Below are 15,641 nucleotides of genomic sequence, written 5' to 3'. Positions count from 1 at the left end.
ATGCTGTAAGCCCTTTTCAGTACCTAAATGAATGCTATATCTGATTAATCATAGCAGTAAATTAGAGTTTCCAGATAATGACCACTGTATTCTTAGTAAATCAGTTAGAAAACTCCCCTATGATAACAGTTTGTTGACATCAGCTCACTCTGTATGAATGTGTGTGTGTGTGTGTGTGTGTGTGTGTACACATAACTCATTCTTTGGAATTTTCCCAATGGAAAAGCAAAGGAAGGAAGCCGAGGGGAGGATGGGGCAATTGCATCCTGTACCCTTTACAGGGTGTGGCCACAACGGCCTCAGCCTGAGGGACGCTCATAGGTTGTGTTGTTTTCATTTAGGATGAAACAGTGGTAAGTCTTGAGGAAAAGTGGGAGTGGCTCTCAATGTTTTCTTAGCTGGACAGGAGTCTGCTGGTAGAGGTCTGCTCAAATCCTGCTTAGGATTTCATTTCTAGAACTTTGGGAAAGAGGAAGGAGAAGCAGGATCATCAGTAGGGTGGACCCACAGAGCTCTCAAAGCCACGTTAGGACTCCAGAACTACCTGACTTCAGTGCTGGCCACTTCTATGAATGAAATTGCCAAGTGGGTGGGCCAGGTACATGATTTTAAGCAGAATGGAACATGCTTCTTCTTCCTGCTTCCTAAATCTGATTTGAAATGACATGGATTCAATCCTGGCAAAGGCAGAGAGAACCCCTTTGGGACTCTACGAGGTAAGATATTAGAAAGTTCTGTGAAATGAGTTCTACTCTCTCTCACCTGATTTCTTATTAACAACCTATGTGGTGTGCTTATCACATTTAATCATTTGACAACTCGATATCCATCAGTGCTAGGATTAAAGCATTTAAAACTTTTATATATGGGGCCCCTGGGTGGCTCGGTCAGTTAAGTGGCTGCCTTCTGCCTTTGGCTCAGGTCATGATCTCAGGGTCCTGGGATGGAGCCCTGCGTCAGGCTCCCCGCTGAGTGGGAAGTCTGCTTCTCCCTCTCCCTCTGCTCCTCCCCCCACTCGTGTTCTCTTTTGCTCTCCCTTGCTCTGTTCTCTCTCTGTCAAATAAATAAATTTCAAAAAATCTTTTAAAAATTTAAAACTTTTACAAATATGTGGACCTTTTGCTGAATTTCTAGAGTCCCAGTGGTTTCAAATGAATTACTTTACAGTGATGTTAAGTACAGGTTCTACCTATAATAATGTTCTTTAAAATGTCATTTGAATCTAAATAGATTTTTTTTTAAAAGATTTTATTTATTTATTCATAGAGACACAGAGAGAGAGGGGGGCAGAGGCACAGGCAGAGGGAGAAGCAGGCTCCATGTAGGGAGCCCGACGTGGGACTTGATCCAGGGTCCCCAGGATCAAACCCCGGGCTGTAGGCGGCGCTAAACTGCTGCGCCACCGGGGCTGCCCCTAAATAGATTTTATGACATGTTATCTGCCTCTGGATAATAATATTTTTTGGCAGATTTTAAAGCTCTTCTCTCATGAATGAGATGTTAAAGCAGATTTATTTGTAATGTAATATTTATATGGACAAGTATTCATAGACATTCACATTTTAGAAACTGTTGATTTAACAGTGATCTTACAACAAAACTTTAATTTGAGAATAAAATCATGTTTTTGTTAAGATTTTCTTGTGGCAATCGTAGTAAACTGAACCAGCTTCCTATAGACCTTTGAAATCTGTCTAATTGTTTGAAAGATAGGATGAATCCAGGGCAAAATTTCAGTTTTATCCTAATCCTTTTTCAGTGAAAAATTGTGTTTGTTGACTACAAAATGCCAATCAGTGTTACTCAAGGTGGGTGGGGATGCTATTTTTTTATTGTCTTAAATATAAAGCATGCAACTGACATTTAGTTCCAGAGCACCAAGGAAGCTACTGTTGCTACAGTGTACTGGACAGACCCAGTAGTGCCCTCATTTAGAAACATAGAAAAATGCTTAGTTTAATGAAAAGAAAGTTGATGGCTTAATAAGGATTCAGGTGAGCCATCTAATCTCTGGAAAGTGCTTCATCTTCTGAGCAAGCCATTATGAGGAGGGATCCATGGAGAATAGACACATCTGCAAAATTATTCTTAAGGATCAGTAGCAATGAATGTTCCTGAAAGATTGCTCTCACATACTTCCAACTAATATTTTCAGACTGAGTTTGGATTAGCTCCAAAACATATTTGTTTCACTCCAATAAGGGTAACCTCCTTCTTTAAATCAAGTTAGCCATTATAGCTCTTGATCCTTATTATATGAGCTAAGATTAAATGTGTGATTTACCCATCACTGAAGGATGCTTTTGTGCTGAACTTCTTATTTTATGGATATAATGGTTGTACATGTCTCAGAATCTGCAGCTATTAGGTTCATGTAAAAGTAACATCCTGAAGATTCTAGAGGTTGCTTTTAAACTTCACTTAGTATTAAAAGGGATTATCTTTGAGCGAGAGCTTAGTGTATGTATGGTATTAAAGAAAATCATTAGAGGAAAGAAAGGAGGGATATATAATCTAAACCTCATTATCATTCCTGGCAACTTTTTAACACACATAGTGCCACAACAGAGATTTCCAAGTCAAACACGATATTCACAATCCAAGTCTCATTGTGTAGGGAGATGAGGGCATCCCTGCCTGTTCTTTATTAAGCTGAGCTTAAAGCTCATTGACAGAATTTTAGGCTTGGAGTGACCTTCCACCCAAGAACTGTGCAGATTGATTTCCTCTGTGTGTGAGACCGTGTTAGGTGTGTAAGCATAATGTACTCTCATTGTACGTGTGGACTGCACTTCTGTCTGCTCATTTGTCATCCAGATTAAGAAAGCAGTCACCAAAAACACGTAAATCAGCATGCTTTTGTTTTAATTTACATACACCTATGAGAAATTAGGATAAAATTATTTATTTAAAGAAATTTTAAAAGGTAAAAACTAAAGAAATGAGGTTGAGGATCTGCACTTTTGAATATTAAAAGGAAAAACATAACTTTCTTAGAATGAAGGAAGAAATGGATTTAAAAATTTCTAAACCCCACACATGTAGTTCCTAATATGTGCCAGGTTCAAATACTGTACCCATGTACTCCTCACAGCTTTGTGAGCTAGGTGCCATTATCATTTTATAAATTAAAGAGATGGAAAAAAATTAAAGAGATGGAGTCTATCCAGTTTTATGATTTGCACAAGGTTATGGATCCAGTAGATGAGAGAGATGGAATTTAAATTTAGGTCTGCTGTTTCTCAAAATTCTGGAATCTTACCATCACCTAATAGCCGCAGTCTGGCAACATCATTATCAAGCGATGTATTACTCTCTTGATACCTGTAATTAAGGATTTGTACCTAAAAAAATAAAGCATATTTATGTTGGTGAACAGAAGGGCTATGTGGACTGAATGCCAGCGATATATTAATTATGTTGCATTAGGGGTTTTATTGAGTTACTAAGAGACGGAGAATCTGAGCTTTCTGTTTTGACTGATTAAGGTTGAGTGTGGGAAAGTTGGACCTTTGGGGGAGTTGTTTGAATAGGGAGAGGGACAGGAAGAGCATGGTGGGCTTAAAGAGTGAAATTCAGGCTGGTGGTTGGACTTGGAGAGAGCTTAGAAGTGGATGAGTCACCTCGCAGGGTCGTTGGAGTGGAGAGTCTGGGATTGATTCACAGCCTTTTGCACTAAGGGTGGCTATTTATAGCTACCACAGCTCTGTCTGCACAAGAAAGATTTAGACGGGAGGAGAGGGTCACGTTTAGGTTATGGCTTTAGTGCTTGGTGCTGGGTCTGGGTGTGAAGCATCACGGACCATCTTCTCTCCCACTTCTACAGTCCATTCTGCACATGGCAGCCAGAAGGATTTTTCTTAAAAAAACATGGATCATGTTACTTCCTTGATTTAAGTTTTCCGGTGACCTTCCATCATCCTCAGCCTCAGGAATCCAGACTCATCACAGTGGTCTAGATGGAAGGTGTGATATAGCATCAAGGACATGGTCTCTGGGTTCACTGTGCACATACTACTTTCAGGATCCTGGACAGATTTCCTAACTTCTCTGTACCTAAGTTCCCATCGTTTAGAATCTGACAGTGGTACCTACCTCAAAGGATTGTTAGAGTTGTCAAGGAATCGATAAAGACAAAGCAGTAGAACGGTGCCTGACATATAAGCCATCTCTGAACTGCTCTTTACTAGCTTGTATTCTGGGCCATGACTGAAACTCTTAGGAGGTATCTACCAAAACGAGTTCAAGTGTTGCCTCTCGCTGATCTGTTGGTGGTTTCCTTCCTTGTCAAAATGAGTGTTTAATCGTTAGGTTGGGATCAACTATGTTATATAGGAAGTTGCTTAACGGCACATCTGTCTCCACTGGATATATGTCTGGAGGTGTGGGTGCTCAGGAGGCTCCCTCAGAGGTGTGCCTAGGACTTGGCTCTAAGTCATCCAGTGTGGATCTAGTGAAAGATCTCCCATTTTCCAGGTTGGGCTTTACCACCCTGGTAGATGGCCTGCCATAGAGGATAACCATAAAACATCTCTCTCATGCTTTGGGGGTACATGGCCTTGAATCAACACATGTGTGCTCTCCATCCTGCCAGTGCAGCAATGTACATGCCTTTCAGTGCACACGTACCCCAAGGCCAGACCCTGCAGACTGGTCATCAGCTTCTCTGAGCCGCTGTTGCTTTTGTTTGTTCTTGTCCTGTAATGTGCTGTGCCGTTTTCTCCCATCTCTAGTGTAGTTTAATCAGCAGATCTTTCTGGTATCTATAGGAAAATCGCTATTCAAGTGAGTACCAAGCCATAGTCATTAGTGGTGTGGTAGCAGGATCATAATCTCTAAAAACATCGGACACATTTTTTTTTTCAACTAGAGTGAGCTTCAGTGTTAGGAATTGGGCATCTAGGGAGACTAGGTTAAAACTAATGTCACGTTTGCAAATTCATGAGGAAAGTTATTAATAAATTCTCATAGGACTTAATAAAATTTATGTTCTGTTTGGTGCAGTCATTGGTAGAGACTCCCCCTTCCCTTGCAATGTAGTTCAGATCCCAAAGTTGTTGTCAGTCTTCCTGTCACATTGCAGCAGGATTCCGTAACCTGCCCAGCGCATAATTGTAGAAAATTTGCAAAAAACTTTACAAAATTGTTAAGAATAGTAAACAGTCCCTGTGAAATTGTGCTCTTTGCCCAGCTCTTTAATGAACATTTTGATTCAAATTGTAGTTTAGTATATTGCTCTCCAAATCCTAAATCCCAGGGCATCTAATTTTCAAGTATAGCCAGAATAAACCCGACTCCCGTATGATCCCATCTTAGGGCATAGTTATATTCAATTTGTATCCAAAAAGTAATTTAAAACAACTTAGATGTTTATGCCATTTGTGAGATAATGTAGGGAGAGATTACTTTAACAAAAGAAAATTTGCAAGCATCATTTTTCATCTCTCTGGCATAATCTTCATATGGCATTTTTCTAAAAAAAAATCCTCATCTTTTCGTAACTCCCCTGAGTTGATTGATAGAAGAGTGGAGGCTATGAGCATATATATTTTTGTTCCTGTTTTATCTCCAGCACTGTAATATTAACATAGATATAAAAACATTTGCAAATTCAAATTTTGTTTGGATGTATTTGAGATGTCTGGTCATAAAACCTATATATTCTTTTATTACCTTAAAAGCCTATTCAGAGGACATTTTCTGGAATCAAAATCATGAACAGGAAAAAATAATCTTTTAAGATAATTTTCATAGTGATCTCTGCATATTTAATATTATGGGAAAGGAGTTGTAAAAAATTGAGTCTCTCTGCTTACATTGTTTTAGCTTTTGTGGCATTTTAGATAATTCATTATTTAAATGACTCTTTACAATCATATTGTGGGTTAATATAATTAATCTTACTTTTCCAAGGATGAAAAAGATAACATCCTGGGGCCCAGGCAATGACAGTAACTTTTGCCACTGAATTTGGCTCTAAATATGGCCACTTGTTTCCTGTTTCTGATGACCATTCATAGAACTAAAAAATGAGCTCCGGGTGGTAAAGCAGTATGTCTATGGAACAGTGAAGCAGAGGAATGCATAAGGCACCTTAATGACTGGCCTAAACGTGTAGATATCCAAAGGATATCTCCATTTGTGCCTCCCCAAGATACATCAAACCTGATAGATCCAGAGCCATATGAATTCCACACAGTTACAGGGAGCGCTAATTATTCCTCCTCTGCGCCTCTTTAACTGTATAAAGTACACACAGCCCAATCATGGCACTCTTGACATTGCATTGTACCTTATGTGTCAGTCTTCTCTACCATACTGTGGACTCCTGATGGCAGGAAATGGGTCTTCCTTATCTTCCATAGTAGTCAGGCAGTCATTTAATGCTTTTCAATGAATGAATGAGTGAATAACTGAACAAGCTAACAAATGAGAGAGACAGTCATCAGAGATGTACACAGTCCAAACCATTGCTGTGATTGCTCAGTATTCCTGGAAATAACCATAGAACAGAGTTTCCATGTGTGGTCTTTGTAGTAGTATCTCTATCAGAATCAGCTCCTTGGAGTGTTTGCTAAAATTCAGATTCCTGTGTCCTAACTCAAACCTACTGAACCCAAGTCTCTGGAAGAGCAGCCCAGGAATCTGCATTTTAAGGAAAACTTCAGGATATTCATAGTGAGCAATGGAGTTGGGCAATCATTGTTGTGGAGGATCAATTAGCTAAAGGGAAAAGTGGCCAATGTTGATTTGTTTCTTAGTGAATGTGCAGGAGATGTTGGTAAGTTTGGTTATATAGAGATTTTGTTTAAGACCCCACGTGTTCCTCCTAAAGATAATGTGGTTTTAATTAAGGAAAGGGGGCCTGTTTCTGACCTAATTAATTAGATCTGAGAAAATTCTCTGAGCCCCTATACTCTATAGTTACGAGAGTTGTATATGGTGTAATCTTCTATCTCTGTGCCTTTGTTTTCTGGGTCCAAACACTTTATTTGTTTTTTCCTTGGAGAAGCAGACTTAACAGAATTAATTCCAGTATTAGTAACAGAATAAATTTAAATAGCCCTGAAGAGTCATTAAAAACAAAACAAAACAATGCTAGATGAAATCCCTTCGCAAAAGTATCATGGATTGCTAAAATAGGCAAGAGTGAAGATTTTCAAAAGTTTTTTTGATCATGTTCCCATAATTTTCTTAAACAGATAGGTATAAAATTATATTGAAAGGATTTTAGGGCTTTTTTTCGCATGTGTACTTTGCTTTTCTATTTAGAGAAAATGTACCACCAACTAGACTTGTAAGAGAACAAAGAAGACATATGAGACATGAGCAGACAAGCTTTTTATAAATGCTACCAAACAAAATTAGATTTAAAGAAGGTACTTAGGTACATGAATTAAACATCTGCAGTGTTTCTTCTTTGTAATTATGTTCCAGCTTATAAGTTACCCAAGTCTATAATATGCGCTCCTAGAAAATAGACTATTTCAATTCGAGAACAGACACTTTAGTCCTAGTAGGAAGAGAAATAAGAATGAGAATGGGAAAGGAAGCAAGAATGGTAATGGTCCAAGAGTAATGTCAGAACCAGGGAATGTGCCTCATGAAAGCTGACATGTTTTTAGGTTTAAAGGAAGAAACAAATCAAGGTGAGAGATGGTTACGTGTCGAGGGGATTGGGTCAAAGGCTCCACCATAACAGGGGTAGAACCCTGGGCAAGAAGGCTAATAGTAAGTATGGATACAGAAAAGATTATATAATTAGATTTATAATTATGTCCACATTCTACCTGTAGGGGATACAGAACCCTCTGTTTAGTATATATTTTATATTCAGTTATTTTTCTTACTTGGAATTGGGATTTTTAAAAAAGACCAAATCACCTAATATACATATTAGATGAGGGGAAAAGGAAAACTACTTCTACAATCTGGGAAAAATATTCTTTCCTTAGACATCCATGAAAAATAGATGTCAGCATAAAAACGGCTATCACGGAAAAGTTGTTCTGGGTCTAGACTAGAATTGACTCCAACCTAAACAAAGGTGTTAACTTACTTAAAGAGGAAAGTTTTACTCCGAGGGACCAATTAAAATTGGTCTTGAAACAAAGAATAGGAATGAGTCACTCTAGTCGTTCTTTATGTGGTGTGACCAAGGCTGGCCAGAGTTGTGCTAGTTAGCAGCGTGGGAGCTGTAGTAGTGGTAGAGGTTGTGAGAATCATATCAAAATAATTTATACTCTGTGCTCCTAAGCTGGCTTATTTATATGGATTTGATATTTTCAATTAAGGGTAGCTGCCACCCATTGCCAGAAGTGCTTGTCTCTGTCAGACATAATGAATTATCAGAAACATAAACTTATCAGAAAAATTTCAATCTAAAATAACCAGATTATTAATCAACTCGGGTATCTTCTATGTGACAGACACTGTGCTTGGTGGGGAATAAGATCTTCCTCATGGAGATTTACAGGGTGGGTCTCTTGCTGTGGCATTTTTAAATTAGAACAGATCCATCAAACTTCTCCTGTGGGTTTGCTCATCCTAATTCTGACCCATTTCTCATTTTTATGGGACATTTGAATTCCACATGAGCCTGCATACTCATAGTACATTTTCAACACTTTGCTTCAACTAGTCTTTTTTTTTTCCTTTAAATATCACAAATTTCACCAAATAGAGTTGTCTACATGACCTATGAGCCAATGAGGGGAATTAAAGTCAAAGATCTATCTATGGCTTATCCCAACCCACAGGAGCTGGTGGGTAAATTGAATACACAGATCTGTTTCTTGGTAAAGACTCTTGGAAACAAGCACCCATCACTCTTCTCCCTATTTTCTACTCGACACAATGCAGTATTTCTACCTTGAAGTGGATGTGGCTGGCAAGGAAAGAGTTATTAGTGACCCTTCTTGGAACAAGAGACAGACACTGTCACTGGTTCTCAAAGTGCCTTTCCAGGAGGAATGTAAGGGATGTGTGGAGGCTCACGCTCACTTCCATCTGGCGCTCGGGTAACTTACAGTGATTCTCCTCATCCCATTACTACCTCCCATTCTATTTCTGCTCCTCAGTAGTCCTTCTTCCCAAGGTTATGTCAGAAGTATACATTTTGTTTGGCTTACCTGGTGCCTTTGAAGGAAGCAAAGGTAGGTAACACCAGAAGTACAAACCTCTTCTTACAGTGAGGTCACATTAACAAGTACAGTTTTATTACCACTGCTTTTTATCACCGTGTTCCTGGTGCTTACTCCTTAAATAAGATATAATGGTGCCTCATCTTTCCTGAGGCCTCAAGAGGAAACTCTCACAATATATTCAGAAAGTTTTCTATGTGTGTAGCCACATTTTTTAAAAAAAAAAGTATTTTGAATGGCTGGACACCTTCTACTTCTATGTCTATATTCTGTTCCTTGCAGGGTCCAGCCTTTTCTGCCTTCCAGTAACCAATAGCCAAAAAAAAAAAAAAATGTACATTTATTTGCAAAAACATAAGAGTCTCTCTCTCCAAGCAGCTCTGCCCACTAACCTGTCTTCTAGAAGGGGAGCAAGTCTTTTTGCGGTCTAGACTGAAGCAGTGATACAGTCTTGATTCTAGGCCGAGTCAGGCCTGAGGAGTCTAAATCACTGATCACTTTTTAGGATGGTGGGTATATATGTCAGGAATTGTGTTAAGCTGCAGGTAACAGAAACCAAATAGGAATTTATTTTTGCCTAGGTAGCAAGAAGCCTGAAGGCAGGTGGTTCAGGGCTGAAGGATTTGTCATGGCTACTTCTGGCTTCTTGCTCTGCCATCCTTACCTTAGCATGTGGCACTCATCCAAGGAGAGGGGTAAGGAAAGAACAAAAAGGATTATTGAGTCTGCCCTTTTTGAATCAGTAAAATAATAGCTTTCCCAGAAGTCCTGCCCAGTAGACTTCCACTTACGTCTCACTGGCCATAGCAAGGCCACATGCCCTCCTTAGCTGCAAGGCATTCTGGAGAGGGAAGTATTTTTAACTGGAAGCATCGTTGCCCCGGATAAAATTGGGGCTCATTTGGCAAGGAGGAAGCTCAGTGGATGGGCAGTGATCAGGATCTGCCCTGAGGGGCCACATGACACCGATCACAACCAGTTTTAGGCAACCGCCTTTTAGATAATCAGCACTGCTGTTCTGTTTCTGTGGTGGAATGGAGTGGTTTGCCTGTGGTGTTTGTTTAGGAGAGGAGGTGATGGCATGAGTGGGTCATACTTTTCCATTCTTACCGAGAACAGTGGCTCCTCCTTCCACAAAAAGAATTTTTGCCTTACAACCTGCTGACTGCCCATGGCAGGGAGGACCTATCCTCCCAGAGTTCTTTGGCTTGTGATGAAAATAGTGGGCTCCTAACACAACCACGGTCCGCAACCTCTCAGACCCGGCCTGTCTGATCTTTCCCTCTGGTCCACTTTCTATTTCTTTCATGCTCAGAAGCATGAAAAACAAAAGGGGAGTTTTTCTTCTCAGGATTATTCCCTCGAGCTTGTGGCCTTTTCTCCACCTCTCCTTTTTCTAGTGTCGCTCTTACTTCACCATGTTTTGTTTATCCCAGGGCTCAGTTAAAATGTACCCTTAATCTTTCCTCCTGCAAAAGGGATTTGGGGGGACAAATGAAGCACCTCTGACTTTAAGAGCCAATGTCAGTGTATACATTTTCGTGTACCTAAAAAACTCTGAATGGCCTTCTTTTTCATTTTATTTCCTATTCTAGGCCCTAGGACAGAGCTTCAGACTAACGGGATGCAGGCAAATGATTAAATATGGATCCCTTCAGCCTCCGGGGAGGGGGGCCGAGCCTGGTGTCACCAGGCACCCCTGCCTGCCATTTTAAGTTATAAGCGTCTCCTTCATTTAGTCCCAGTGTGTCCTACAAATAGTACCATATTCTGTGTGCCAAGGGGTCTGAAAACTTGGGAAATGCTGCCTTCAGGCCTAACCTTCAGGTCACTGTCCTTTCTATCCATACAAAAGCTTAACCACTCTCTTCTTGTATTGTTCAAGATTTACTGCCTTTGACCTTTTCTAGAAAATTATCCTTGCAGACTTGATGACTTGGTTGGTGTCCCCTGAACACCGTTCCTGGCAAACCTGTACTCTGTCTGTCTCCACTCATTTTCTTAGCTTAATGTCCCCTTTTTTTTCATCCCATTTTGGGATTTGCTTTGCTCTTCCTTTGTTTTTTTTATATTGGATTTTACAGATGGGAGTGCACCCAGCCCCTTTCTTATGATGGATCAGTTCACCACTGATGCAGCAGCAGTCGTATCCCTTGTTCTTTCCAGTTTTGTCTTTTGGTGACGTTGATTAACTGGGCCAAGCCCAGAAATGCCAACTTCCTTCAGTGTCCTCCCCAGTTCTCCTATGTCAGTGAAGAGCAGAAATGCAGGGTAATAATCAGCCGGGGCCTGGTCACCTCTAACAGTGTTCATTAATATTTCCCCCCTTTATCTTTTCTTTCCTTTATTTTAGAACTCGTATTAGTCTTTGAGCTAGGGGAGGACATACAGGTTGCAATTAAACTGAAAAGTGTTTGTTTGGTTTTTCCAGATGAGAATTCTCCAGCCAACTTCTGGGATTCTAAGAACAGAGGTGTGACTGGAACTCAAAAAGGGCAAATTGTATGGAGAATTGAGCCTGGGCCCTATTTCATGGAACGTAAGTACCAAGCGAGAAATAGAAGTTTGTTACTGAACATTCCATAAATATGCGGAAATCTAGGGAGTCTTTTCTAAATTTATTATGAAAATTTTTGCCTCTGATTTACATATTTATGCCACATGTCTTCAAACTTGGAAATAGGAAATGCTTGTTAGAGAATGTTCACATATTTTGAAAAGTATGTAAACATATATGTGTATGTATATACACAGGCACATTCCATATACCTTGTGAATGCATAGTATATAAAGCATGTTTGGCTATTTTAATACTTTACATGTTTTATGTGCCCTGGTATCTACATTTGTAATTAATATTTATTATATTAATTTCAGGGAGTAGAAAGAATAAGATTTCAGTTAAGAATTTTCTGGGCCTATAGAATACTTTGTTATTATTTTTCCCAGCAGCAGTGACTCTTGCATTTGCATCCTGGTCTTTACAATTAGATGAGAGAGTCTGGGCATGGTGACGTAGAGGTCAATTTTAAGAATCAGAAATTGGCTGCAGATAACTCAGCCGTTACCCAGTTGACCTGATGTTGTATTTATTTGTAAATATAAATGCCTATACGTAGTACATGGTTCACGGAGATCTCTCATTCCTTTTTATTTAGGTGAGGGAGGGTATTTATGTTTGCCACTAATATTATTGAGAACATAGTATGTACATTTTTCTGGGATAGATGGAAGTGTAAATGGATACTTATTTACTGGGCGGTTCAAATTAACTTTTTACATTTGGAGAATTCTTCATTAATGTGGAAAAATGGACTATTTAAAAATTTTCTGAGTTTAATTTTCATAAGAATTAAGTTTTCTGTGTTCAAGAGACTTAGTATAGGAAAGTGTGTGCATGAAGGATGGTACTTATTAAACTTTAAAATATAAAGTAAAGTTTGATGAATTGAGAACCTGCTATAAGCACGTTTTTATTGAAGTATATAAATTTCTGTCATATAAAAAGTTATTTTCAAAGATTAACATCTGTTACTTTGTTTTTTTTTTTTTTAACATCTGTTACTTTGAATTGTCATTAAAGACATCAGATCATTTCTTCCACATTCTTCCTGGTAGGTCAGCATTTCCTAACTTTCTCTAATCATCCTTCTCTCTCTCAGAAGGACTGTCTTTTTTTTCATAGTTCACTAACTGGCTAGAGTCTCTTCTGAAATCTTTAAGGGAAAATGCTCATAATATATCAATAAGTGCGGGGGGGGGGAAGCAGATAGATATAACAGTTCTAACTAATATGACACATAGGTTAAAGTCTGTAAGGAAATTTGCCAAAACGTGAACATGGGCTGCTTCCTAGGAGGTAAGATTTGGGTAATTTGTTTTTCTTGCTTATTTCTACTTTTCGTTACTCTTCCAACATTTGGCCCAGCTGGCACCGCCATCTTCTAATGAGAAAAATAAGTGATAAAAGAATGTGGGAGACAGTGGAATGGGTTGCTTTCATTCAATATAATTCCTCCTTTGAAAGGATCCCAGGGTTTAAGAGGCTGACGTAGCTGGGGAATATTGCCAACTGAACTTCAAGGGGAAAAGGCAAAACAACCTTCCTGTTCTCTCCCGAATGCCAGACTGCTAGGAATGGTGGCCTCTAGATAGAGTGTGTAGATTCCAGTTGGGGGGCCCATTTGAACAACCTGGGAAGAAGTCAGTATCACATACTGTGTGACCAAACCCCATTTACAGAGTATCCCATTTGCCGCAATTGATTTTACTTCTCCTTCCAAAAGCTTTTGAGATTTATAATGTCCTGGCCGATCACAGTATACTAATATCTCCGTCTGGATGAATGTTTTTCTTTATACCTCGTTTTGGTATTTAATAGAAATAAGCTTGACATTGAAGCTAGGAATTGGAAATGAAGAAAAGACTAGGGTTTTGTCATTGTTGTTTTATTTTCTCCTCTGAGTTCCACCTTAATTCTACACACACAAAATTGGAAATATTGTGTATCATGAATGTAAAACTGGAAATATGCAGTAATGTATTTTTGTAAGGGCTTGAGAAAAGTCGTGTGTATTGAAATCCAAGGCAGTGAATGAGAATTATGGAAAGATTTGGCTCCAGTATGAAGTTTATCTTAATTAATCAGAACAAAGTCTCCTCCAGCACATATGCCTATCCTTTCAATGTAAAAACCTCCTGTGGTATTTATATGAGTGCTTCATAGTGTGGTCTGTGTCTTTTAGACATCTTTTTTTTTTTTTTTTTTTTTTTTTTTTTTACCGTGTATCTGGCTAGAGCAGACCTAGGGGGACTTCCCAGCATAATGAAGTTTTGCTTGAATCTCTGGAGCTGATGGCATGGGACTTATAAAAAATTGGTGGGGAGGGGTTAGACAGCTTCTATATTTTCAGCCTCTGATCTTAAAAACTCATGACATTTAAAAACTTTTGCTTTCATCTTTAGAAAGAAAATTTATCTTTAGCTCATCAGAAGTTCAGGCAAAATAAAATTCTCTGAACATTGACCTAAGTTCATGGGCAAACCTTGATTTGAGCACTGTCTAAGCTATTTCTGAATGTAAAGATGGCTTTAGTTTGTCTAGATAAAGCCCCGGAGGACGCAGGCAGCCCAGACTTATATTATTACAGGGCCTACTTAAATGAATTTGAAGGACAAAGATGGTTTAATTTTGGGCAGATGACCTTCCTAGGCACTGGACAGAAGGATCAGCTTCCTCTGCACCTACTTGTCATAAGACTGTCAACTGTCAAATAGTCCTCAGACGAGCTTATGCTTGCAGAAACTGAATGGGTCATCTTTGCAGGATGTATCTTGAGTTTGGAAATAAAAGAGGTTTCAAAGTTGTCTTGTCATGCTCAGATGTCTCTGTTATTCTAGAGTCTTCTGTAGACTATGGTCATTCATTTATTCATTCATTCAGACCTGTTCTTGTCATTCCTTCTATTTATCTGTCCCATCTGTCTCTCCCCCAGGCATTATGAAGTATATATTAAGTGCCAACTTTGTGCCACATGCTATTCTAGGAGCTCACTAAACCCTAGATCAATGAATGAGCTTAGAAATATGAATAAGCATCATAGCTGTGTGCTGAACTGCTCTGTGATCGTTGAGGGATAATATCAACAAATATTGCTATTTGTATAAATGATACAGTATTTTTCACATATCTTACCTGGGAAGTAGGCAGGATTAGGAACCTGAGCATCAAGAGGCTTGTGTCAGTAAGAGCCTTGTCTCTGATTGGCACTCAGGTTAATTAATATGCTTTCCAGGATGCAGTGCCTTGCCCAAACAGAATCTTTATGGATGGCTTTTTTTTTTTTTTTTTTTTTTTTTTTTTTGCGGGGGGAGGCAGATGGTCTGGGCCTCTTATTTATACTGTCAGTCTTTGCTTTAAACTTGTCCAGTCCCAAGCCACTTCCTGTCAACATCAGAATGATCTTCTAGTCCCTTGGGTGGGGATTTGGTGCTTTTTATTTTCTATTCTCATACTTCAGGATCGTGTTCATCCTCTAATCCTATTAGGTTTATGCTACCTCCACACTGATGGTGTCTGTCTTTGATTTTCATGACTGTGTATCTGAGCTTGAGCAGAGGAGGGCTTGGCCATCTAGGCTTTATTGGCCCTTGTTAAAGAGAAGATAACTTGCAGTAACATATAAATGATAAGTTAGCCTGTCACTGGAAATGTGAGCAGATTTCCTCAAAAGCATGAGGATTAAAATGTGTTTCCTTTTTCCAGTTTGTGGCCTCTGCAAAAAAGATCCTATGAGTAGGAATCAAAATAAGAACATAAAAGCACATAGGGCAATGGTTAAAATTATGTTTTAGGATAAATTGCAGTTAGTTTGATGTTTTTTAAGATTATTCTTTTTAAATAAAAATGGTTGAAGGAAGGACATTTCTGTGCCACCCACTTTATGGCTCAAAATCTTCAACTTTTAGAAACTTGGGAAAATGCAGAGTTTCTAAAGA

General features: G+C 39.0%; 1 protein-coding gene across 3 annotated transcripts in view; it reads left to right on the top strand.

Annotated features, from left to right (window-relative positions):
• HECW2 (HECT, C2 and WW domain containing E3 ubiquitin protein ligase 2) overlaps nt 1-15,641 on the top strand; it is a 356,852-nt gene that overhangs the window by 200,032 nt on the left and 141,179 nt on the right. For 2 of the 3 annotated variants that reach the window (XM_055345429.1, XM_055345430.1), the window contains one exon: nt 11,575-11,682. In XM_055345429.1, coding sequence (XP_055201404.1) covers nt 11,575-11,682 — 108 coding nt within the window. Of the gene's footprint in view, nt 1-433; nt 717-11,574; nt 11,683-15,641 lie in introns of those variants that run through there. The other variant, XM_055345431.1, reaches the window with a different exon arrangement.

This window comes from Nyctereutes procyonoides, unplaced genomic scaffold (assembly GCF_905146905.1).
Source record: "Nyctereutes procyonoides isolate TBG_1078 unplaced genomic scaffold, NYPRO_anot_genome, whole genome shotgun sequence".
NCBI classification, from domain to species: Eukaryota; Metazoa; Chordata; class Mammalia; order Carnivora; family Canidae; genus Nyctereutes; species Nyctereutes procyonoides.
This window is presented reverse-complemented; position numbering and strand designations above follow the sequence as displayed.